The sequence below is a fragment of the Eretmochelys imbricata genome, chromosome 9 (assembly GCF_965152235.1).
Source record: "Eretmochelys imbricata isolate rEreImb1 chromosome 9, rEreImb1.hap1, whole genome shotgun sequence".
Taxonomy (NCBI): domain Eukaryota; kingdom Metazoa; phylum Chordata; order Testudines; family Cheloniidae; genus Eretmochelys; species Eretmochelys imbricata.
In genome coordinates this window covers 28,752,052-28,779,025 of record NC_135580.1, presented here as the reverse complement: position 1 = coordinate 28,779,025, position 26,974 = coordinate 28,752,052, and the positions used below count along the sequence as shown (strand labels likewise).

The window sequence follows — 26,974 nt, the reverse complement described above, 5'->3', positions numbered from 1 at the left end:
TCTCTTGCCAACAATATGGTCCACACTCTGAATAAGAACCTCTGGTGTAGATTTATTTTAAACAGATTTTTTTTAAAAAACATGTTTATGTGCTTTCTCAGATTATTTATAGAGACATTTATATAGACTGTTCATGTTCCTCCAATTTATTATCCTATTGCTTGATTATAATTGTTCAAGGCAGATTGAATTATACAAGGTAAATAGTATAAATCAAAAGCCCATGCAGAATTGTACTACAAAAAAAACCCCAAATCAAGATCTGTAATGATCTTATCTCCTTACACTCAATTACAAAAAAGGTACCTTCAATAGGAAAATCTTACTTTTATGATGGTTCTTCTATTGACCTATTTTTTCTGAAATCCCCTGAAAAGCTATGAGTACTTTTTAAACTTTGAGATAAAAAGAGTGAAGTAGGTCAAAGTACACTTACATCTATTTTTTGTTATTGAGACATGCTGTACTGTAGCAGCCAGCGTCAGCCTGAATTGTATGAGACCTGGAGGATCAGAATGGTAATAAACTTAAAGCAAGTTGTATTCCCTATAGGTTTAAATGCAAAATAAGAATGTAACTTTTTATTGCCAGTTTAAAAAATTGTGCTGTTTTTCTTCCCTTTTAAGGTAAAGTATGAAGTGTTTTGGAAAACAAACAATAAAAAGTATTATTAGAAAGAAGCGAAGATATTATTTTCTTCAGTCAAAGAATACAGTATCATTCTAGTGTAACTTTAAGTTGCAAACAGCAATAGCAGCATGAATGACGCAGTGCTTAAATTGCAAATGCAGTATTTAAGACAAAGCTTGAATTCAAAGAATGATGAGATGAGATGAGATGAGAAAGAGTCACATGGGTTATTAGATTATCACTGGAGTCCAGACATTCCACCACAAATCCACATAATATTTTAAATTGCCATACATGGTATCATCTTATACACTAAATATCTACCTTTGCTTTGCAAACAGGGACCGCTAACAGGGAGTTTCAAGAGGGAGTTTGGAAAGGGGGCGAGGTACACTTGCCATTCTTTAAAACCTTTAAACTAAACCATAATCAAAACTTCTTGATTTAAACAAACACCCTATCATTAACTTAGCTAGCTGTAGGAGAGAATGCAGGCAGAAGCCCAGCAGCAGAGTGGAGGCTATCTTGTTTATTGCACTCAGTGTAGCATGTATGATTACCTGCCCTGTGGGCGAGTGGCATATGTGTGCATTCGGTGCAAGGAGCTCCTGGCCCTCAGAGATGGTGTATGGGCTCTAGAGGCCAGGGTGGTGGAACTAGAGGAGCTAAGGGAGGCAGAGAGGTATGTTGATGAGGCTTTCTGGGACACTGTAGATTTGTCCCACCTTCCGTCAGACAGCCCCTGCGCTGTTAAAGAGGATGAAAGGCCCAGAGAAGGAGAGCAGTCAATAGGAACAGAGGGAAACTTTCCCATAGTTGGGACCTTCCTTCCAGATGATGTTGGGGTATCCTCTCGCACTGAGGTTACCTCTCCGGGGGAGGGAACTCCAGTCATTAGGAAAAGACAGATGTTAGTAATGGGAGATTCGATCATTAGAAACATAGATAGCTGGGTTTGTGATGACTGGGAGAACCATTTGGTGACTTGCCTGCCCGGTGCAAAGGTTGCGGATCTCTTGAGGCATCTAGATAGACTTATGTGTAGTGCTGGGGAGGAGCCGGTGGTCGTGGTACATGTAGGTACCAATGACATAGGGAAGGGTAGGAGGGACGTCCTGGAGGCCAAATCTAGGCTGCTAAGAAAGAGACTGAAATCCAGGACCTCTATGGTGGCATTCTCAGAAATGCTTCCAGTTCCACATGCAGGGCCAGGTAGGCAGGCAGAGCTTCAGAGTTTCAATGCGTGGATGAGACCATGGTGTAGAGAGGAGGGGTTTAGATTTATTAGGAACTGGGGAAACTTTGGAGATAGGGGGAGCCTATACAGGAAGGATGGGCTCCACCTAAACTAAAGTTGATCCAGACTGCTGGCACTTCACATTAAAAAGGTTGCAGAGCAGTTTTTAAACTAAGAGATGGGGGGAAGCTGCAGAGGCGCACGTGGATCGGACAGAGACTTCTCTTAGAGGAGAGGCTATTGATAGAGATTCTCTAGGTTTTAGTCAGGAGGAGAGGATGGAACAGGATAAAGTATGGGCCAGATCAGATGAGAAACAGTCACAAGAATCTGACACATCAGAAAAGGGCAGACAAATAAACAGTGACAAATTTTTAAAGTGCTTGTACACAAATGCTAGAAGTCTAAATAATAAGATGGGTGAACTAGAGTGCCTCGTGTTAAAGGAGGATATTGATATAATAGACATCACAGAAACCTGGTGGAGTGAGGACAATCAATGGGACACAATCATTCCGGGGAACAAAATATGTTGGAAGTACAGAATAGGCTGTGTGGGGGTGGGGGAGTGGCACTATATGTGAAAGAAATTGTAGAATCAAATGAAATAAAAATCTTAAATTAATCCACATGTTCCGTAGAATCTCTATGGATAGTAATTCCATGCTCTAATAAGAATATAACAGTAGGGATCTATTATCGACCACCTGACCAGGTCAGTGATAGTGACGATGAAATGCTAAGGGAGATTAGAGAGGCTATCAAAATAAAAAACTCAGTAATAGTGGGGGATTTCAATTATCCCCATATTGACTGGGTACATGTCACCTCAGGACGAAATGCAGAGACAAAAGTTCTCGATACTTTAAACGACTGCTTCTTGGAGCAGCTGGTACAGGAACCCACAAAGGGAGAGGCAACTCTCGATCTAGTAGTGAGTGAAGCGCAGGATCTGGTCCAAGAGGTAACTATAACAGGACTGCTTGGAAATAGTGACCATAATAGAATAACATTTAACATTCCTGTGGTGGGAAGAACACCTCAACAGCCCAACACTGTGGCATTTAATGTCAGAAAGGGGAACTATGCAAAAATGAGGAGGTTAGTTAAACAGAAATTAAAAGGTACAGTGACTAGAGTGAAATCCCTGCAAGCTGCATGGACACTTTTCAAAGACACCATAATAGAGGCTCTACTTAACTGTATACCCCAAATTAAAAAAAAACCACAGTAAAAGAACTAAGAAAGAGCGACCGTGGCTTAACAACCATATGAAAGAAGCAGTGAGAGATAAAAAGGCATCTTTTAAAAAGTGGAAGTCAATTCATAGTTAGGTAAATAGAAAGGAGCATAAACACTGCCAAATTAAATGTAAAAATATAATAAAGAAAAGCCAAAAAGGAGTTTGAAGAACAGCTAGCCAAAAACTCAAAAGGTAATATGTTTAAGTACATCAGGAGCAGGAAGCCTGCTAAACAACCAGTGGGGTAGCTTGGACAATCGAGATACAAAAGGAGCACTTAAAGACGATAAAGTCATCGCAGAGAAACTAAATTAATTCTTTGCGTCAGTCTTCATGGCTGAGGATGTTAGGGAGATTCCCAAACCTGAGCCGTCTTTTGTAGGTGACAAATCTGAGGAATTGTCACAGATTGAAATGTCACTAGAGGAGGTTTTGGAATTAATTGAGAAACTTAACAGTAACAAGTCACCGGGACCAGACGGCATTCACCCAAGAGTTCTGGAAGAACTCAAATGTGAAATTGTGGAACTATTAACTATGGTTTGTAACCTGTCCTTTAAATCAGCTACTGGACCCAATGACTGGAAGATAGCTAATGTAACGCCAAAATTTAAGAAGGGCTCTAGAGGTGATACTGGCAATTACAGACCGGTAAGTCTAACGTCAGTACTGGGCAAATTAGCTGAAACAATAGTAAAAAATAAAATTGTCAGACACATAGAAGAACATAAATTATTGCGCAAAAGTCAACATGGTTTCTGTAAAGGGAGATCATATCTTACTAATCTATTAGAGTTCTTTGAGGGAGTCAACAAACATGTGGACAAGGGGGACCCAGTGGATATAGTGTACTTAGATTTCCAGAAAGCCTTTGACAAGGTCCCTCACCAAAAGCTCTTACTTAAATTAAGTTGTTGTTGGATAAGAGGGAAGATTCTTTCATGGATTGAGAACTGGTTAAAAGACAGGGAACAAAGGGTAGGAATAAATGGTAAATATTCAGAATGGAGAGGGGTAACTAGTGGCGTTCCCCAAGAGTCAATCCTATTCAACTTATTCATAAATGATCTGGAGAAAGGGGTAAACAGTGAGGTGGCAAAGTTTGCAGATGATACTAAAGTGCTCAAGATAGTTAAGACCAAAGCAGACTGTGAAGAACTTCAAAAAGATCTCACAAAACTAAGTGATTGGGCAACAAAATGGCAAATGAAATTTAATGTGGATAAGTGTAAAGTAATGCACATTGGGGAAAAAATAACCCCAACTATACATACAATATGATGGGGGCTAATTTAGCTACAACTAATGAGGAGAAAGATCTTGGAGTCATCATGGATAGTTTTCTGAAGACGTCCACATAGTGTGCAATGGCAGTCAAAAAAGCAAACGGGATGTTAGGAATCGTTAAAAAAGGGATAGAAAATAAGATGGAGAATATCTTATTGCCCTTATATAAATCCATGGTATGCCCCACATCTTGAATACTGCATACAGATGTGGTCCCCTCATGTCCAGTTTTGGGCCCCACACTACAAGAAGGATGTGGAAAAATTGGAAAACGTCCAGCGGAGGGCAACAAAAATGATTAGGGGACTGGAACACATGACTTATGAGGAGAGGCTGAGGGAACTGGGATTGTTTAGTCTGCGGAAGAGAAGAATGAGGGGTTTTGATAGCTGCTTTCAACTACCTGAAAGGGGGTTCCAAAGAGGATGGATCTAGACTGTTCTCAGTGGTAGCTGATGACAGAACAAGGAGTAATGGTCTCAAGTTGCAGTGGGGGAGGTTTAGGTTGGATATTAGGAAAAACTTTTTCACTAGGAGGGTGGTGAAACACTGGAATGCGTTACCTAGGGAGATGGTGGAATCTCCTTCCTTAGATATTTTTAAGGTCAGGCTTGACAAAGCCCTGGCTGGGATGATTTAGTTGGGGAATGGTCCTGCTTTGAGCAGGGGGTTGATGACCTCCTGAGGTCCCTTCCAACCCTGATATTCTATGATTCTATGATTCTATTCTATGATTCTATGATCTCAAAAAAGATATACTGGCATTGGAAAAGGTTCAGAAAAGGGCAACTAAAATGATTAGGGGTTTGGAACGGGTCCCATATGAGGAGAGATTAAAGAGGCTCGGACTTTTCAGCTTGGAAAAGAGGAGACTAAGGGGGGACATGATAGAGGTATATAAAATCATGAGTGGTGTGGAGAAAGTGAATAAAGGAAAAGTTATTTACTTGTTCCCATAATATAAGAACTAGGGGCTACCAAAGGAAATTAATGGATTGCAGGTTTAAAACAAATAAAAGGAAGTTCTTCTTCACTCAGTGCACAGTCAACCTGTGGAACTCCTTGCCTGAGGAGGTTGTGAAGGCTAGGACTATAACAGAGTTTAAAAGAGAACTGGATAAATTCATGGAGGTTAAGTCCATTAATGGCTATTAACCAGGATGGGTAAGGAATGGTGTCCCTAGCCTCTGTTTGTCAGAGGGTGGAGATGGATGGCAGGAGAGAGATCACTTGATCATTACCTGTTAGATTCACTCCCTCTGGGGCACCTGGCATTGGCCACTGTCGGTAGACAGGATACTGGGCTGGATGGACAGTTGGTCTGACCCAGTATGGCCATTCTTATGTTTTTCTTACCCTTTACTGTCAGTAATTGATACGAATAAAATAAATCAAGAGGTGTAATTAACATTTGACAATGGCATCATCTTTAACAGTGTAAACATATGCAGAGAACTATATATATAACACTCCTTTCTGTTCAGTTGCTTGAAGAGTGAATAAGGAGTCCACACCTGAATGTGTTTCTTAAAATACATTTACTAGAACTAAACCAAGAAAGGATGTATCCCCTCAGTGTCATCAATCCAGCTTTCATCACAAAAAAACTCAAAAGAAGAGCAAAATATTCAAGAACAAGTTTGGTTCTATAGGACAAGTTCATTCTTAGAGGCAGCATCCATCTCTTGCTTTGTTAGTTTTCCAGCAATAGCTGCTAGTTATCTGTCATATGAATATGTTCTCAGTATATTGTATTTGAAACAGCTGGATCAACTTGAAACCAACTGGAAAAACATGTTTCGAAAGAAAGGCAAAAGAAATGACCTGTAACATTAGAAACACAATATGTCCTACATGAGGTTCCTACCAATCCGGTTTTTATCAACTCAGTTATTTTTGTTATCATTCAAGGTCTCCAGTTTTTATTGTGCTGCTCTTAGTGGCATTTCAGACGTATCTGGCTTCCAATCCATCTTCTCAGTCTTTTCTGTGTTTTTTTGGTCTCTAAAGAAGAATTGGGAATAAAATGGCCACAAAACATGTAAGGATATGTCTACACTACAAGTGCTACAGTGGCACAGCTGCTGTAGCCCTGTAGTCTAGACCCTTACTGAAGCAATGGAAGGTGGTTTTCCATCACTGAAGAAAGTCAACCCCCCGAGAGGCGGTAGCTAAGTTGACGTAAGTATTCTTCCGTCAACCTAGCTGAGTCTGCTTAGGTCTTCCTAACTATATCCCTTAGAGGTGTGAATATTTCACATCCCTGGGGGGCATACCTAGATTGACCTATGTTTTATGTTTAGACCAGGTGTAATTCAACATCTTCACTTCACATTCCTCTCTGTCTGATGCAGGGCATGCTGAAAAAATTAATTGATTATCTAGTAGGAAAGTGAGAGGGGTAGTCAAGCAGACAGTTCCCCTCCATCAATGGTAGGAAGAGACTAAGTCAAGACTAGAAAATGTTAGGACTACTGTATGGTTCAAAAGCAAATATTTTTCTCGGGATAACTTTCTGCCAATTCAATCAGAATTCAGTGAAACATTGCAGTAGGAAACATCGTTGTTTTAATACCTCTGCATAGAGTGGTGGCATTTTATAGTAATCCTATGGAGAAGTGGGTGGAGATGTTTTCCTCTCCCAGCTGTCATTCTAATAAAAAAAATGTTCTATCAACTTGAGCCATACCTACCTCTGCTAATGAATGAAAAGAGCATGTTGTTACTGCTTGTAGTAGAGTGGTTTGTTCAGTCAACAGGCCTAGTGGTCCAGGCCTCCGAGTCAACTCTTTCTATCAGTTTTTTGCAGGACGGTTTGGTCGGCCAGCAGGCCTATTGGTCTGGGCCTCCAATTCCAGTCTTTCTGTTAGTTCAAGATGTCCCTGCCCCCTCGATGAGGTCTTAGCTGAACTGGCCTCTTCGATGATAACCTCTAGCCCTGCCTTCCTTGGGGCCAGGGATATAGCTCCAGAGTAATTAGGGGGACCTCTCCACAAGGTTCTGGTCCAGGACCCTGAAAGTGGAGCAGCATGCACTGCCCTAAGTTCAGCCAACCCACTTGCTCACCTTCCCCTACACTGCTTCCTCCCACCATTGCATTTTAATTTAGGGCAAGGTCACAGTGGACTTAGGGTCTTTACTTTCAAACCGACACAGTCTAGGGCCAATGCATGCAGCCTTCTCGAGCCCTTCCCAACAGTTCTCCCTTCCTCTTGGGAAGTGTCTAGGATGGCAGAAGAGTCTCACCGCTGTAACCCTTGCATGAACAAGGAGAGAAAACAGAAGTAAGGAAACAGAGGTTAACAATGGACAAAGCATGAATTCACGAGTGGCCTCGTAAATAACAGCTAGTCAACAGATAAGGAAATAGTAAGAAGAGTAATGTGTGATAAGCTTGTAGCTACAGTTTTGCTTACTAGCATATTTTACAGCTTGTGGACAGTTGAAGATTTGTACAGGGGATGGTTACAAAAATTAGTATGGAAATTATGAAGTGGAGTACAATGTAAAATGTAATGTGCATGCATTAGTCTGTTTTAGAATATGTATATAATCTGATTTATTATTAGGTGCTTCAGAGCTGTGGTAGGTCCCTGTACTCACCCCATTACACTAGAGCTGGATCACCTCAACACAGTGTTCTTGTACGACAATTTAAAAAACAACAACCTGTGATGAGCCCAGATTCAAGCTAATTTCCTGGGAACTGAGTGGAAAGGTCTCGGAGAAAAATCCCAACAACAGCCAGATGGGCTCGGTAGAAGTTTCCTCTCCTATTGCTGAGGCAATCCCTGAGGAGTGGGGCCTTTCTGGCCCACTGCTCTACCCATTCCCCTGTCTCTGCCTTAGTGTGGCATTTATAAACCCCGTCACACTGCTGTTACGGTATTGCTAGGATAACCTGCTGGCCTTTGTGGACACTGATTTCCCAACCCAGCAGTTTTCCAAACAGCAAACTACATAAAACATTCACTACAAACAAACCGAGTCACCCAACTGTGTTTCATGCAACTTCTAAGTTGAGAATTTGAGTGCAAAAGGGAAAACAATTCAAAGTCATTTTCTCTGCAAGTCCTGTATCTTGATGCCTTTGCACAAAAGGAATATGTTTTTATTATTGTATATGCCATTAAGGAGGCATGGGATAGAAAAGTCCTGTGGCTCAGTTTCTGTTGCTTGGAAACCATAATTTTGAATGCCCTGGCTTTTCTGCATTTAAATTCTCAAGCATTAACATAGTATTTGCACTGAAATTTATTTGTTTGGGTTATTTTAAAATGAAAAGAAAAAAAATAAGTGATTGCACATTGAAATAAACATGCATGCAACGTGAGATTCAACTGGTTAAGAAAAAAAGACTAAAATACAAGACTGATCACAAACTGAAATAATCACATGCTTCTGCAGGGCTATAATAATGCATAATAATATAATAATAATCAGAGGCATCATCAACCCTGCTATTATTTCAGTTTCCCTGGTTTGGATGCATACCTTGGCCACATAAAATAGATACGGGGCCAGATACACTAATGCCGCTTTACAGTTCTCTGTAAGTTATGTTCTCTGTAAGTTATGTTTTCCTCTGCCAGAGCAGAGTAAAAGGGCCTTAGTTTAAATGACAATCAAGCCCACAGTGAATAGATGTGTACAGTCACATCCTTGCAGGGCATCCCAGGACACAGGATTCAAAAAAGCATTGGATAAGTACACCATTGATCTGATCCAGTATGACTATTCTTATATACAATATACAATGTTCTTATATACAATAAGGAAAACTTCAGTATCGCCATTTACAAATGTTTAGCCAGAACTGTCACCACTATGAAGTGGAAAAACATGTTGTTACTCCTATAGTACAGCTGGGCTGGGCTGATTCTCCCATCCAAAGTCTTTCTAAACAGCAAATTACAAAACTATTCAATACAAATAAAAAATCACAACCCCCACAAAGCCTTGCATTCCATTTTCAATTGATAATTTCAATTTTAAAGAAGAAACTCAAACTTGTGGTTCCCACAGCTACCATATCATGTTTAGCACAGGGGTGAGCCTTGTGGGGAAAAAATAGTATGTGCTCATGTAAATTAAAAATGTATCATAATGCACATGTGAAGGAGGTAGGATGAAAGTTACATGGACAAGCATAACACTGACATTTCCTAGCTTCTGAGTGCTTCATTTGCTATGGTTTTTAATGGAATACAATACTTGATTTGCTATGGTTTTTAATGGAATACAATACTTTTTTGGACATTTTCGCCACAATTGAAAATAAAATAAGAACACATTGGAAATAGAACAATCTGCGATTGTCATGGACGAAAGTCTGACACTTAGGTTACGTATTCTAGATTTCATGCTGTTTCCTTTGAGGGTCATCTCCAGAAAGGAGTACAATGTTGATCAGTCTGCACAGCACTGGAACTTAAACTCTAGACTTTTTCACAACTTACTCCTCCAAGGATACCATCCACTTCTTCTCCCCCACCCCCTCTCCCCCACCCCCACTCCCCCACCCCCTTCTCCCCCACCCCCTTCTCCCCCATCCTTGAGATTAGGCACTGTTACAACTCTTCCTCCAAAGACCTTTGGAGACCAGAAAGACCTTTGCTTCCTCCTACTAGGAGGTGAGCTCACTCACCGCTTGGGACTAAAGAACAGAGCTGGAGTCTCCCATGCAAGGCAGGCATTACATTCCCCAGGAACGGCTGTGCCCATGGGTCAATTCCGTCCGGCCTCAAACACACACAGAGGATGCCATTCTGTAGAACAAAACAGTGTCTTCCACACAGCATGACCTCACACACATGGTAAGAGCAAAGCCATGCCACATGAAGGATGCCATTTTGCATGCAACTGTAGATTTGCATACCTGACTAATAATGTCATGGCACGCCACTGCTCTGATGAATCCCCTGCATGTTAAGTTTTTTAATTAAATGTATCCTTCCTTCCCTAATCTTCCTTCTGCCACTGTTCATTTTCCTATAGTATTCCAAAGTCACTCCTATTACCTTCAGGATGTTTATTTAGCATTAGTTCCGTAGAGTAATGCTCATCCACTGTATCAAATACATTTTCCTCTAGCAATAATGAGAGCGGTGGGAAAGGATTGGCATGATACTGCTTTTTTAATCAGAAAATTAAAATTATATCCTTATTATTAGTTTCACATTGAGGTTTTAAAATTTTTAAGGAGTCTCAGAATTCTTAGTGTTCTTCTGTACAGCACTATGGCCTTCTGTGTATGCTGCAAATCAAAATGCCCTTTTCAGTGTTGCTTCCCAAATATGTGCAAAATAATTCTACAAAAGTACAATTAATCATCACATTCTGGCCAGTCTGGGAATGCTCACACAGCTACACACACATTTCACTCATGCCAGGATGTGCAAGGCTGCATGGACAGATCAAGGAGAGTGTGTAAAACACAAGAACCATGCTCCTTGGCTCCTAAACTCAGCCCAACCCTTTAAAACCCTCTCTTATGGATTCAGTTGGAGGAGTTACACAATGTCATCTGAGTGGGTTAAATTCTGCAGTCAGCTATACCCATATGGGGTTGAGGGAGCCAGGATAGGGGTATGAAAATTAATAACATACAAGGCAAATTGAACCTTGGCATAAGGGGGCACCACTCCCTGGACTTCAGTGGAGTTCCAGCTGCTTTTACCAGGGCTGGATTTCGTCCTTTTTCTTGAAAGTTCTTTAGAAACATTAAGAATAAATCCTCAGAGCACTCCTTTCAGCTAGATTATCCCCATTTTTAGTGATGGGAAACTTTAACACAGAGTGGTTAACCAACTTCTCCAAAGCCACACAGTGGGGGCCTTTTGATTCCTTATGCATGTGTTATTTTTTAAGTGCCTGCTGTACTTTTTTTGACAAATCAAACTGCACCTCCAAGCATAAATCAAACTCTTACATGCCACATTTAACATGATTTTAAAGCCTTATTCTGGAATTTTATAAGCCCCTTGAGGCTGATTTTCATGTCTGTTATACACAAAAATTGCAGTGCACTTTTCTTACATAATTTACACCAAATCACTTCAGCGCATCATGACTCACTCACAAGTGTAGAACCGGTGTTGACTCACGGACCCATGGGAAGAAGGCCATTGAAGAATTCCAGCTGGATTTCAACAATTTCCACCTCACCATCAACCTCAGCCTGTCCACACAAGAGAGCCACTTCCTGGACACTACAGTGCAAATAAGTGATGGTCACATAGACATCACCCTATACTAGAAAACCTACTGATCGCTACACTTACCTGCATGCCTCCAGCTTCCATCCAGGACACATCACACGATCCATTGTCTACAGCCAAGCCCTAAGATACAACTGAATTTGCTCCAATCCCTCACACAGAGATAAACACCTACAAGATCTTTATCAAGCATTCTTAAAACTACAATACCCACCTGGGGAAGTGAGGAAACACATTGACAGAGCAAGACGGGTACCCAGAAATCACCTACTACAGGACAGGCCCAACAAGGAAAATAACAGAACACCACTGGCCATCACATACAGCCCCCAGGTAAAACCTCTCCAGCACATTATCAACGATCTACAACCTATCCTGGAAAACGATCCCTCACTCTCCCAGACCTTGGGAGGCAGGCCAGTCCTTGCTTACAGACAGCTCCCCAACCTGAAGCAAAACCTGTGGCAACTACACACCACACCACAGAAACACTAACCCAGGAACCAATCGCTGTAGCAAACCTCGTTGCCTACTCTGTCCCCTTATCTACTCTAGCGACACCATCAGAGGACCCAACCACATCAGCCACGCCATCAGAGGCTCATTCACCTGCACATCTACTAATGTTATATATGCCATCATGTGCCAGCCATGCCACTCTGCCATGTACATTGGCCAAACCGGACAGTCCCTATGTCAAGGTTCCTCCCCCACTCTGAACTCTAGGGTACAGATGTGGGGACCTGCATGAAAAACCTCCTAAGCTTATCTTTACCAGCTTAGGTCAAAACTTCCCCAAGGTACAAAGTATTCCACCCGTGGTCCTTGGAATGGCCGCTACCACCACCAAACTAATACTGGTTACTGGGGAAGAGCTGTTTGGACGCGTCTTTCCCCCCAAAATACTTCCCAAAACCCTGCACCCCACTTCCTGGACAAGGTTTGGTAAAAAGCCTCACCAATTTGCCTAGGTGACTACAGACCCAGACCCTTGGATCTTAAGAACAATGAACAATCCTCCCAACACTTGCACCCCCCCTTTCCTGGGAAATGTTGGATAAAAAGCCTCACCAATTTGCATAGGTGACCACAGACCCAAACCCTTGGATCTGAGAACAATGAAAAAACATTCAGTTTTTTACAAGAAGACTTTTAATAGAAAATAGAAGTAAATAGAAATGAAGAAATCCCCCCTGTAAAATCAGGATGGTAGATATCTTACAGGGTAATTAGATTAAAAAACATAGAGAACCCCTCTAGGCAAAACCTTAAGTTACAAAAAAGATACACAGACAGAAATAGTTATTCTATTCAGCACAATTCTTTTCTCAGCCATTTAAAGAAATCATAATCTAACACATACCTAGCTAGATTACTTACTAAAAGTTCTAAGACTCCATTCCTGGTCTATCCCTGGCCAAGCACAGCATACAGACAGACACAGACCCTTTGTTTCTCTCCCTCCTCCCAGCTTTTGAAAGTATCTTGTCCCCTCATTGGTCATTTTGGTCAGGTGCCAGCGAGGTTACCTTTAGCTTCTTAACCCTTTACAGGTGAGAGGAGCTTTCCCCTGGCCAGGAGGGATTTCAAAGGGGTTTACCCTTCCCTTTATATTTATGACACCCTACGTAAAAGAATAAATGGACACAAATCGGACATCAGGAATGGTAACATACAAAAGCCAGTAGGAGAACACTTCAATCTTCCTGGACATTCTATAACAGATTTAAAAGTAGCTATACTTGAACAAAAAAACTTCAGAAACAGACTTCAAAGAGAAACAGCAGAACTAAAATTCATTTGCAAATTTAACACCATTAATGGGGACTTGAATAGGCACTGGGAGTGGCTGGCTCATTACAAAAGCAACTTTGCCTCTCCTGGAATTGTCAACTCCTCATCTATTATTGGGAGTGGACTACATCCACCCTGATTGAATTAGCCCTGTCAACACTGGTTCTCCACTTGTGAGGTAACTCCCTTCCCTTCATGTGTCATTATATAATGCCTCCATCTGTAATTTTCACTCCATGCATCTGAAGAAGTTGTGTTTTACCCACAAAAGCTTATGCCCAAATAAATCTGTCAGTCTTTAAGGTGCCACCAGACTCCTTGTTGTTTTTATTCGTGTAAGTGGGTTCAGAATCAGAACCCATGACTCTATCTTTTTCATTTAAGCACAGAATAATTTTTTCTATGGTTTCCCTGTGTACCCTGGTAAAGTACAACATTCTACTGCCTACTGAAGAATCATAATGAATTATCCTTTGGCTGAGAAATCTGCTGTTACCCTTATTTACTGATTTGTTTTGGTGAATAAAGGGAGTTTTAATGAGCAAGTTACTTGGGCCAGATTTAGTCCCATTCACTTCAATAAACTGAATTTGGTCTTTGGCATCGTAGCCCTTTATCACAAATGACTACTATGATTGTTTAAAGGGCTTCCCTTGTATATTTTAGCACTGTTTACTTGTAAATGTATAGAGGAACAAGAAGTGCCCGGTTCAATTCTTTCTGACTAATCTGCTCTTCTTCCTGACTCTGATAACAAGCAAACTGCAGCTATGAACTTTTAACAAATGCATAGCTGTTCAATAACTGCGTTGCTTGGGGTGTTCATATATTATTTTATTAGACTAATGAATTACTATGGGAAGTGTTTTATGAATACGTTTGCTTAATGAAGGGGACTGTTTGAAACAGAACATGTTGTGGTTAGATTAATAAATTTATGTCTGGAATACCTGATTTATCAAAATTTATCAGTTTTGGATTGTTCGGGGATTTCTCACATTTTGTTTATTGATTTTCACAATTTACAATGTGATATATCAAACTACAGACCCATAACTTCTGCATTACAAAGAAAGGGCGGAAAGTAATACTAGTGTGCCTCAAATAATTTCTATCTTTTATTAGTAGACAGGAAAAGCATTGACCCAAATTCATCCGCAGCTGGAATTTCAGACCTTAATTAATTATTTTATTAATTATTTTATTGTTATTTTTATTATTTATTTATTTATTTATTTATTTGCATTACTGTAGTGTCCAGGAGCCTATTTCAATGGAGTTGTTCCTCCTTATGCCAGAGGTAAATTTGGCTTATTTCCTTCAATAAATACAATTGAGAAAGTTCTCTTAGCTCTAAAATGTGTTGGGTTTTAGTAAATGGGAACTCCCTAACCTTCATCCCTTCACACCAGCCTAACAGTAGTTCACCCAGCCTGCTTCTCATCTAAGCAAAGGCCACCAGATTTCAAAATCATTCAGAGTTGAAGGTAACCGTCCAAACACTGAGCTTTAAACTTTATCACGTCTAGGGATCACAAACACCAGATGCAGAAGAAAAGAACTTTCATGATTTACATCATCCATGAAGGCCAATACACACCAAAAGCAAAAGAGAACACTAAATTACCCAGCAATCCTAAAAAATTTCCACTACAGTCCACATTAGAATCAAAGCAGCAATTCTCTGTCTACTCTGTTCCTGACCTTACACAACACACTTTTGTGATGTTTTACAATGCATACTGAACTCTCAGCTTATGTACAGTTTGTCTTTTCTACCATTCACAGTGATCCAGGCATATGCTAGGCTGGCTCCAGGACAGTGTTGCTGAGCTCACTTAACTGGGCAAGATGGAGTTTCAACAGTCTGCCCAAATCCTTATGCTAAGGAGGCAGATGGATGATTGTACCACTAGTGCCTGATTCATCCCTCAGTCCATGCAGAGCCCAGGACAGGGACTAAGAGAGTGTTGAGAGATGCAGTGTGCTTTAGTGCTTAAACTAGTCTCTAATGATCAGAAATCAGGATGAGACCTATGTGGGGGGAGGGGGGGCGAGCGCAGAGTATCCCCTACTTAATGCAGAGGTCTATGCCTTCGACTGAAGCCTCTGGTTCTGGCCACTGTTGAAGACAGGATGCTGGACTAGATGGACTGCTGGTCTGAATCGATATGACAGTTCCTATGTCCAGAGATAGGATAATGAATTGAAAGTCAGGAGACTTGGGGTCTATTCCTGGTTCTGACACTCACCTACTGAGTAATACTGTGGCAAGTTACTTCCCCTCTCTATGCCCTAGTCTCTGGGGTGGTAGGACCCTTCATTGCTAGTACACTGATTTGCTTTTTTCTGTCTAATCTTGTCAAGAATGAACATGTCAGTCTTCAGACATGAATCATCTTCCACCCAAAGAGGGCTACAGTTAGATTGCAGCACTTGAGAACAACTTTTCAGAAGGATGTGACTGCAATGCATTCGTGAATTAGACAGGCTGGAAGTGACAAATGCAAGACTTTGGGTAGTATTAGCAGAGTTGTAAATATAATTTGAATGTCATTTTTATTCCAGACAGGAACACTTGAGGTAGTTACTTGGAGTGGCAGTAAATTGTGCCAGATGCTAAGTGCATTTTAACAACGTTTTAGCTGCATTTCTCATACTCACAAAGGGGCTTCCATTTTAATTTTCAGGTAACTCCAGATTTTCTGCAGAGTACCTGGGAAGATAGAAATTGAAATTGTTTTGTATTGAAGCTTAGTGCATCAGTTGTTTGAGTTTTCTTAACATATGCTTAACTTTATAAAGCACAAACTAAACTTTCCTAGGACCTCTAGGAAGAACAAACCACCGAGAAGCCAGTTTCTTGTTTAGCAGCTCTGTTATTGCTCCGCAGCTCCATCCACACAATTCAATTTTGCAGGTTCAGAGTACAATATTTTGATCTTTGACTATTCCCAAGCTCTTTTATCCAACAGGAACACAGACGACATACAGACACCAGTCTAGACCATCTACACATTTTATAATTAACAAATCCCTTTTGTTGCTAGATTAGATTATTGCACAAACATATCTAACAGCCTCTTTTGTGAGTGATAAAAGTGGAATGATAACATTTTGAATTTATACAGTGCTTTCCAGCTGATGATCTCAAAATGCTTTCCAAATGTTAAATACTCCATATAAAAGCTAGATATTATTCTACCCATTTATCAACTTGGTGATGTAATGAAGATGAAATACATAGGAATGCAGGTAGGCAATCTTATTCCCTCCTGACCTTGCTCACTGTTATCCATTTTCACTTGAGACAGATCAGTAAGTATCCACTGATACTAGTGATTACTGGTGCAGGTAACCTGGCATAGAGACTTTTCACCTAACAAATCGATAATGAAAGTGGGAACAGACCCCAGATTCCTGACACCTACTCTTTTGCTCTAATTCCTAGACACACTCCCTACTGTAGAACATAGTGCTTCTGTTGTACAGTTGAATCAGAAAATCTGATGTCATACTGGATGACAGGAGACAGAGAGCCTGTTTATTTTACCATTAATTGTATGAATTACCAGTTGAAGCAGCAACTCTTTCAGGCCATTGTAATAAATCAATGTGCTGGAAACAACAGACAACTGGTTACAAATCACACACGCGGGGAATTTGGGACTAGAACCCAGCTTCTGTAGCCAGAGTTCTCTATCACTTGAGCTAAAGGCCAGCTTCTGTAACTGTTTGTACTAGTAGATCCTTTATGCTTTCTGTGGTTCAGCCACTAGTGGGCAACACTGACACACTTAGTGATACCCATTATATCTCACAGGAGGCAAGTAAGGAGAAGAAAAGTCCATGAGGATGTATGATGTACAGTATGTTCCTCCACTGCTGTGGTTTTCCTACATCCCAGATTCTTCATAAAACAGCTTTCATCTGATAGAGCCAGGGAAACCTAAGACCCAATATGTCACAGGAAGCTGCGGCATCAGCCATATCTTTTTTGAGCAAGCATCCCAAAAGGCTGAGGTTCTTTGTTTGAAGAGAGCTTTCAGTGGGTACCAGGCCAGCAGTATATGCAGTTTGATATCTTCCCAGCCAGGAAGGGAATGAGATGTCTCTCCCTATAACAACAAGCTCCTTCTGCCTTGTTGCCTCTTTATAGCTGCTCACTAATGACTGGGCCCAGCTGCTCCTGCTTCCTGTCCTACACCTTGAGAAATATTCTTCTGGGTCCCTAGTCACATCCACCCCCACTCCTGTAGGCATAGCCTGTTTTATAAGGAAACTGGAGCATAGGGGAAAACTTGGGGTCTTCTTCCTATACCCTATTAGAGATGGCCTATCAGGCATTGCCACTAGCTAACCTTTTCTGTCAGTTCCAAATATATATGGCAATGGTTTACTCATCCATGTCCAGCTGATGTGCTATGGTCTTGTAGTCATAAAATGAAGGGAGCAGCTGGTCTATCCAAATTTAATTTGCTATTTGATTTCTCCCTGAGCTGCCACTTTATCATACCGATATTGAACATTCATCTAATACAGTTAGAAAAACAAGACCATGTTTAGAGCTAGCTTATGAGATAATTTGACACATAATCATCAATCCTCGGATGCAAAATGAACCACTTCAATAAGATTCCATGTCACTAGTTTTCTCTGACCTAATCTGTAATGGACACAGCAAAGACTGTCATCAGAAATTATAATATTCTACATAGCTTGGCAACTCAGTAGTACTAGCAGTAAAGCTGGGTTAGGGATTGTGTTGGAAACTGCATGAAAAGGCACAAAGAATTTCTTAAAAGTGAATTCAAACACTGCAATCTGACAGTCTTCTATTTCTGAGATGCTTCCTAGAGCTCAACAGGGAATGATGACATCTGCGATTTGTTTGATTACTTCTTGTGATCATTTATTCATTGCAAGTTCTGGGCTTGATCATTCTGCTTTATTGTCTTAGCAATGTTCGTGAGACCATACCATTTTATCAAATATGGTAGATCTCATCTTAAAATTAAAACTTTTGAAGTCCTTGCATTATTGTTTTGGCAGTCTGTCAGAATAACTCCTGCTGTCATCCTGCTTAGCGGACTTGACTCTGAGTAAGATTATTGTTTGTGGCAATGTGCAGTGTCACAAAATTAGGTCATTAGTTGTAAATTAAATTCAATCCTTATATTTTGGCAAATATAATTCTCAGGTTATTCTCAGGTTATTAAGATACGTGCAATTTGGGAATCTTGTTTAAACAACAAATTCATCAGGGATCAGACTGTTAGGTGCAAATGGCTGCATATGTTGGATGTTCCAGTCTTAACGTATTTTCAGGCTGTTCAGTGTAGTTTTGCAAAATTGCCTCCCAAAAGTATAATAGGATATTCACACGTGGAATCATGTTCATTCTTAAAAGAGGTATCAACAATTTGGGCCAAATTCAAACAGCCATCTCTGGATCAAAGAGCCTAAATTACATCATGTGCAACCACAATAGCATTGGGAGTGGAACAGACTAAATGGAACTTATATATTGCATAAATAAAGTCCATCATAAAACTTGTGGCAGCAATATTTCTATAAAGGAGAAAGTTTTGTCTGATTAGTGCACTGAACTAGTGTTTCGTCATTATACATAAAAGGATTTATACAAAAAGGATATATTATATAATGTAGGGTCAAAATCTGTGGTCCTTATTTGAGCAAAAGGCTCACTGTATTGATTACATTTGAATTCAGTATTCATTTTGATTGTATATGGGCCTCCAAATTTGACTGACAATGTTCATCCTCATACTCAACACACAACCCTAAATATTTGCTCACCTCTGTTGAAAGCCTCATGGAGCTATTTCTAAGTAGAATTCTGCTGTGCTGAGGAATATCTAAGAAACATACTAGTTATTTCAATCTCCTGCATTTCCAAATTGACTCTATAGTTGCTAAACTGGGAATATAAATATGTTGATCCATTAGTTAAAATCAAAATACAAAACTGCAGCCATAAAGTCCAGTTCTGCCCTTAGTAAAATGTATGGCTGAAGCCTTAGAATCTATAGGACCACTCAGACATAACTGAGGACAGAATTTAGCCCTTACACTCCATTTTTTGTACATTTGGGGATAGCCCATCAAAAGCACTTGAAAGACTAAAATACAAAGTTTAAGTTAGTACCAGTGAACACAATGAAAATGAATCTATTGCTTGGTGAATTGAGTAGTATGACATCTAACTATCTGAGTTACATGTTTTGTTATGAGCAAAATAGGGGCAAGTACTATTTTTCCTTTGCAACCACCTGTGTGCATTTTTGCAGGTGTGAAATGGAGGGAACAGCTGAAAAAATGGCCCTTTATTTATATGACTACATTTCATTTGATTTTCTTTGTCCATATGCAGTACCTCAAGTAGAGTATTATGTGAGCATTCAGAATATACGAAGGGTTAGGGGCACATTCCTCCTAGACATTTAGATTAAAGATGCAATGAATCATCACCTAGACAATCACAAGCAATGATCCCCACCTCGCTGAATGATGTACAGGACGTGTACAGTGCCCCTGTGGACTACAGAGGACTGTAGACCCAGTTAGCATACAGCTTGTGCACCCAATTTGTTTTCAAGTACATTAATTGAATTACTTTGAATAAAAATTCATGAAAATTGTTCGCCAGTAATTCACAAATGAAAAAAAAGAGCAAGATTCATCATATAAATTCTCTGCTATGAATAGGTCATCCAGTTTTAGTGGTGGGCACCCTGAGCCAGCTGTGAGACTCTCAGCTCTGTTTCCACAGGTGTGCGACAAAATACACAGTTTATAAACAATGTACAGATAAAACAAGGACAGGAGAATAATCAATCAGCTAATGAAAGGCTACTTTGCTGAGTGATTAGTAAAGAGCAGGGTAAACTGGATTATAAAAGCAGCCGAGAATAATCACATGCCCTTCTAAAAAAATGTGGGCTGTATTGGTTCTTGTAGGTGCCGCAGCTGCTTCAGCTCCACTTCACAGTCACCACTTTGATGGGTAAGAATTCAAATTAAGATTAAACCAGCACTTTTTTGCTAAACAGAACTCTCTTAGCTGACCTGCCTGTTTTAATCATACCTTTTTCTCCCGCCTCCTCCACCACCAAGAGAGAAGGTGTTTCGTGTAACACCACACAATGAAGAGCAGGTAGAATTCCTCAACACCTTGGCCAGCAACGTGCAGGTAATTAAGATGGAGTTGGGTGGGGGAATAGACTGTAACTTAAAGCTATTTTGTTTTACCAATATTGATCTAAGAAATACTGTATGTCATACTGCTGAATTAGAGGACTGATCCTGAGTCCATTCAAGTCAATGTGAATTTTCCTGTTGAGGGAGCCGGACTAAGTTACAAGGCAGGAGCTAAATAAACACATTTCTAGAAAATCTAGCTGAATAATCCAAGCTGCATGTTAAAAACGAGAGAAAAATGTATGGTACGATACTTTTGAATACATGTTATGCTAAACACCACATGAAAATTCCAGTTTCCAGTGGTTTTTACCCTAATAATTACAACAGAATTTGTTCACTTAGAATTAACCTAAAAAACTAGGCTCGCATCCAACTTCAACTTTCCTTTAGCCTCTCATGCGATATATTTTCTTCCTTGGATTTTCTTTAAAGCTTCCTACCCTGCCCAATCAAGCTGCCAGTTTTTTTACTGACCTTGATGTAGATATATGATGACATGATGATGACGTAAAAATAATAAGGACAGCAAATGTGTTTTCAATACTTCCTTTCAGCTTTGATGTTGTAAAATAGCTGTGGAAAGAAAAACCACCATCATCAGTGAGATGAAAACATGACATTTTTAATGATGTGCAGAAGTGGAGGCGCTCTCACCAGCGATAAGGTGATATCATATGAGAAGGCAAGGCTATTGGTGTGCCACTGCCTTCTCACCCTCATTATATAAATTAACATGTCATACTTTCTTTCAAGAGTGCCTTATAAAGGAATTAAATTAGAGGGCTGGTTTTTCTTTTTCCTAAAAAATGAAAATCAAAAATCTATGCAAAATTATGGCCAAAATAGTTGACAATCAGGACTAGTAACCAGTTTTGGGATAACAGCTAGCTCACACACAAATACAGCATTCATGGATGGACACACCAGCCACAACCTCCTTTATACTTTGGGAGGTGATGGCCAGAGAGGGGGCATAGCCAGGACAGATGGTGAATTGGCTCCTTGCACAGCACCCTCTACTAATAGGACTTTAATGAAGCCACTAGTGAGACTGAAAGCTGAACTAAACCCAAAGGAAGCCTGTAGCAGTACCACCACCAGTCCTCTCTGGGATGAACTCCCCCATCTGGGGAAAGGGAACAGTTACAATTTGTACCTTGTACCAGATTTAGTGAATCAGGCCCCAAATTATTTATACACACAGTGATCTCCATCTCATAGATTTATGTACAGTGCGTGTACAGTGCTACTGTGGACTAGAGATACTCTGTGGGCCCAATTCTGCAGATACTTTGAAACCAGCATTCTCATTGATCTGAATAGGTGTGTAAGGAATGCAGAAGCTGGTCTTATCTGTTGTAAAAGGTAATTATAATTCATGCACATAATTAATAAATTTAATATTTATGCTGTATACAGTAATAATGGGGAAAACATGCTGGTGCCCATATAACAGCAGACTTGATCATCAGGAAGTGACAATATAGACTACAAAAGGAACAAGAAAACTATAATCATCTTTGAATCAAAAATTACTATTCCAAGTGAAATATACTTGAAAATATTTGTTGTTATTGGAATCAGAGTTGCCTGTACTTTAAAACATTTATGCTTGCCAAAACTTCCCCCCTGAAATCCTTTAAAAAAAGAAAAAAAACTTTGAACTATGCTTGAAATTACAGACTGTGAGGAAATTGCATAGTAAGGAATATTCACATAAGGAATGGTATGACAAAAGTGCAAGTAAGATAAAAATAAAGAAATAATAAATAGAGCAACAACAGAAACAACAAAAGATGTGATTTTTTTTTATTATTGTTAGGAAGAGAAAGTTATAAATCTTAAATAGTGAACACACATTTATCATTGTATATTAAGATGACAGCACTCCCTGTTTACATTATTGTAATCCCCAAGGTAATAATATTTTGTTCATTGCTTAGATTCCAAGAAAAAAGATGTCTTTACTCACATCAGTAGCCTTTACTCATGCAAGTATGCTTATTTAGTCCCAGGCAAAATGTATACACCTGAAGGTATAAATACAAATATAGCCCCGATTGCTCAAACTTTTCAGTCCCCCCCTCCCCCCCCGCAGCGAAATCAGTCCATGCCCCCCCTACATTTCTGCACAGGCAAGGCTTCCTCGGCAGAGGAACTTGGGCTAAAGGCAGAGCTGGGGATGTGGGAGGCGCTGGGGCTAGGGACAGACAGATCTGGCCTGGGGGTGGAGAGAGAATGAGGGCAGAGCCAGGCTGGGGGTGCAACAGGGGCGGAGTGGAGCTGTAGCTGGGGGCAGAGAGGGAATGAGAGCAGAGGCCACTTGGGAGTGCAGCAGGGGCGGAGCGGAGCTGCAGCTAGGGGGTGGAGCTCGTCTGGGGGCAGAGAAGGAGTGAGATCAGAGCTGGGCCTGGAGGCGGAGCAGAACTGGGGGCTGAACAGAGTTTGGGGAGGAGTGAGGCTGGTGGCAGAGCTGGGCTGGCCATATGCCGCCCAAATGTTCCTCCATGGCCCCCTAGGGGGGAATACCACACAGTTTGGGGACCACTGTCCTACGGACCTACGCCTGCAAGCAGATATCCAAAGTCAGACCACTGAGCCCATGCAGATCCCCACTGACGTTAATAGGGTTCTACCCACGAGTTTATTGCAGGATCAGGGTCTAAGTGCCCAATCCTACAGTCCTCATATAGACAAAATTCTCACTGAAATCAAGAGTTTGGGCTGCAAGGGGATCATAGTTGGCATTAGTGAGACCATTACTGTAATACTGTGGACAGTTCCAGTGTTCACTCTTCAAAAAGAATGATGAAAAATTGTAAAGGGGTTGGAAAAGACCTAAAAGAATGATCCAAGGTCTAGAAAACTTGCCTTTATAGTGAGAGACATAAACCCCAATATATTTAGTTTATCTAAGATAAGGTTAAGGGGCAACGATCACGGGAAAGAGATTTCAGTTAGTAGACTGCTCTTTAAACTTGTAGAGGAAGGCCTAATAAGCTATAATGCTCAGAAGCTGAAAATAGATATAGTCAACTATTAAAAAGGCAGAAAGTTTTAACAGTTAAGACAGAATCATAGAATTTTAGGACTGGAAGGGACCTTGGGACATCTTCTAGTCCAGTCCTCTGTACTCAAGGCAGGACTAAGTATTATCTAGACCATCCCTGACAGGTGTTTGTCTAACCTGCTCTTAAAAATCTCCAATGACGGAGATTCCTCAACCTCCCTAGGCAATTTATTCCAGTGCTTAACTACCCTGACAGTAAGTTTTTCCTAATGTCCAACCTAAACCATCCTTGCTGCAATTTAAGCCCATTGCTTCTTATCCTAGCCTCAGAGGTTAAGGGGAACAATTTTTCTCCCTCCTCCTCCTTGTAACAACCTTTTATGTACTTGAAAGCTCCCTGCTCAGTCTTCTCTTTGCCAGACTAAACAAACACAATTTTTTCTATCTTCCCTCATAGGTCATGTTTTCTAGACCTTTAATCATTTTTGTTGCTCTTCTCTGGACTTTCTCCAATTTGTCCACATCTTTCCTGAAATGTGGCACCCAAAACTTGACACAGTAACCCAGTTGAGGCCTAATCAGCGCAGGGTAGAATGGAAGAATTACTTCTTGTGTCTTGTTTACAACACTTCTGCTAATACATCCCAGAATGAAGTTTGCTTTTCTTGCAATAGTGTTACACTGTTGGAGGGGTGAAAGTAACTGAGGCCACTTACTGGTACGGGGCGGGGTGGCTCTGGTCCCCGGAAGGGGCAGGGCCTTGGGTGGAAGGGGCAGGGCCTTGGGTGGAAGGGGCAGGGTTGCGGGGGTCAGCATCCCCCAGCCAGCCCTTCCAGTCCAGCTGGCCCGCGCTGCCTAGGGCTCCCGTGTTGATTTAAAGGGCCCGGGGCTCCAGACGCTGCTGCTGCCATAGCGGCAGTGGCGTCCGGAGCTCTGGGCCCTTTTAAATCGCCGGCCCCAAGGCAGCTGCTCCCTTTGCCCCCCCTCCCTGCCCGTCGGCGGCCGGGGGGGCCAAAAAGGGCAGTAACATTAAAGCGCTGCAGGGTCCTTTGCCGTGGCCCCGCTCATGCTGGAAACAGCAACATTAAAGCTTCGCGGTGGCAAAGGACCCTCCTTAAAGCGCTGCTGTGGCAGCACTTTAATGTCCCTGCCCCTTTTGCCTCCCCTGTCGGTGGCCCTGCTGGTAGGGTCCGTACCGGCAGGGCCGCCGACAGGGGGAAGGGGCAGTGAAATCAAAGCACTGCTGCGGCAGCGCTTTAAGGACGGTCCTTTGCCGCATCAGCGCTTTAACGTTGCTGCCCCTTGCCCCTCCTCCGTCGGCGGCCCTGCCGGTACGGACCCTACCAGCAGGGCCCCCGACAGAGGAGGCAAAAGGGGCAGGGACAGGAAAGCGCTGCCATGGCAACGCCTTAATGTGGGCTGGGTATGGGCCGGTGCGGGTTCTTACCGGTACGCAGTACCAGCCCCTACCAGCTCCCTTTCACCCCTGCACTGTTGACACATATTTAGCTTGTGATCCACTATGACCATCAGGTCCCTTTCCACAGTACTCCTTCCTAGGCAGTCATTTTCCATTTTAATAATTATTAATTAATTATTGGAACAACTTACTTAGAGACATGGTGGATTTTCTATACTTGACGTCTTGAAATCAAGACTGGATATCTTTCTAAGGCCACGTCTACACTACCCACCGGATTGGCGGGTAGTGATCGATCTATCAGGGATCAATTTATTGTGTCTAGTGTAGACGTGATAAATCAATCCCCGATCGCTCTGATGTTGACTCTGGAACTCCACCAGGGTGAGAGGCGGAAGCGGAGTCAATGGGGGAGCAGTGGCCGTCGATCCCGTACCGCGAGGGCGCAAAGTAAGTGATTCTAAGTCGACCTAAGATACGTCGACTTCAGCTACGCTATTCTTGTAGCTGAAGTTGCGTATCTTAGATCGATCTCCCCCACCCTCCATAGTGTAGACCAGGCCTAAAAGATGCGCTATAACTCAAACAGGACTTATGGTCTTGCTGGAGAACTTACTGGAAAAGAGTCCATGGCCTCCGTTATGCAGGAGGTCTCACTTGATGATCATAATGGTCTCTTTTGTTCCTAAAAATATATGAAAGATTATATTTCTAATTTACTCACTCCTCAGACGGACATACACTTTTGTCCAGAAGTTGTCTTTGAACCTGAATGCTCATCTCCTGCCTTAGGCCCCAGTCCATTAAAAGCTCTTAAACATATGCTTAAGTACTTTGCTGAATTGAAATCTTGGAAAGCAGTCACTGCCATCTGAGCAAATCTATATCTCACAATGTGTGAACTACATGTCCTAATACAATCATTGTAGTTAATTTTCCATGTGATTTTATGTTTAATTTTAGAAAACTTAGGTAGATCAATGGAATATAGCCCTGGTGCTGTCTTGAGTTAATGGAGTTTGCCTTATTATCATATCAAGCCACATCTATGTTACCACAACATAGATACCAACCTAACAATCGCAATTTCATCTGTTCCACTTTTCAGATTGATTTCTGGAATCCAGAGACCATCACACAAGTAAAACCAGAAATGAGAGTTGACTTCCGGGTTGAAGCGGACAAGTGCTTTGATGTTCAGAGTCTCCTGGAGCAGAGTGGAGTGGAATATGAGTATGTTTTTTTCTTATTTAGTATTTTGAATATAAGAAGGGTAAATACTGAGAAAATTTACCCAGCCAACCCTCCCATAACAGAAGGGCCTTCCCATAACAAACCTCTAACAACAGAAAGGCCATAATTGTTAGTCAAGATATTTATTAATTAATTACTAATTATTATTATTGTAGCCCCTAGAGACTGCAATTAGGTTTAGGGTCATGGGCAGTGGGTATCAAAGGCTGGGGGAGGCTGAGCCTCCCCAAACACAGCCCTACATAGCCCCACTCACTTTCTGCCACCAGACCTCCTCCTGCTTCCCAGCACTCCGCTATGGGCGGCTCTTCCCCTGTGGCCGGGTCTCTGGGCTGGGACTTATGGGGGCTGGCCTACAGCCAGAAATTCCACCTGGCACTCCGGGGCTGGAGGCCATGCCGCCCACCTGCCTGGCACTCTGGGGCTGGGGATGCTGGGGGCTTCGATGCCCACCCACCTGGCACTCTGGGAATGGGGGGCATGCTGCCCACCTGGCACTTTGGGGCTGAGGGGTCTTGCACCCCCAGCCCTCCCAGTGCTCTGCAGCTGGAGTGCTCGGGTGACCGCGGCACAGGGGAAGGGGCTCTGGGTTCCGGCGGCAGTGGCAGGGCCTCGGGCAGAAGGGGCAGTTCGGCCTCCCTGAGCCGGGGCTCAC

General features: G+C 41.7%; 1 protein-coding gene across 1 annotated transcript in view; it reads left to right on the top strand.

The window, feature by feature from the left end:
- The first annotated feature begins 20,367 nt into the window (after nucleotides 1-20,367).
- CPB1 (carboxypeptidase B1) overlaps nucleotides 20,368-26,974 on the top strand; it is a 28,228-nt gene continuing 21,621 nt past the window's right edge. Inside the window, exons 1-3 of the mRNA XM_077826277.1 lie at nucleotides 20,368-20,438; nucleotides 20,549-20,624; nucleotides 26,174-26,298. Coding sequence (XP_077682403.1) covers nucleotides 20,368-20,438; nucleotides 20,549-20,624; nucleotides 26,174-26,298 — 272 coding nt within the window. The remainder of the gene's footprint in view (nucleotides 20,439-20,548; nucleotides 20,625-26,173; nucleotides 26,299-26,974) is intronic.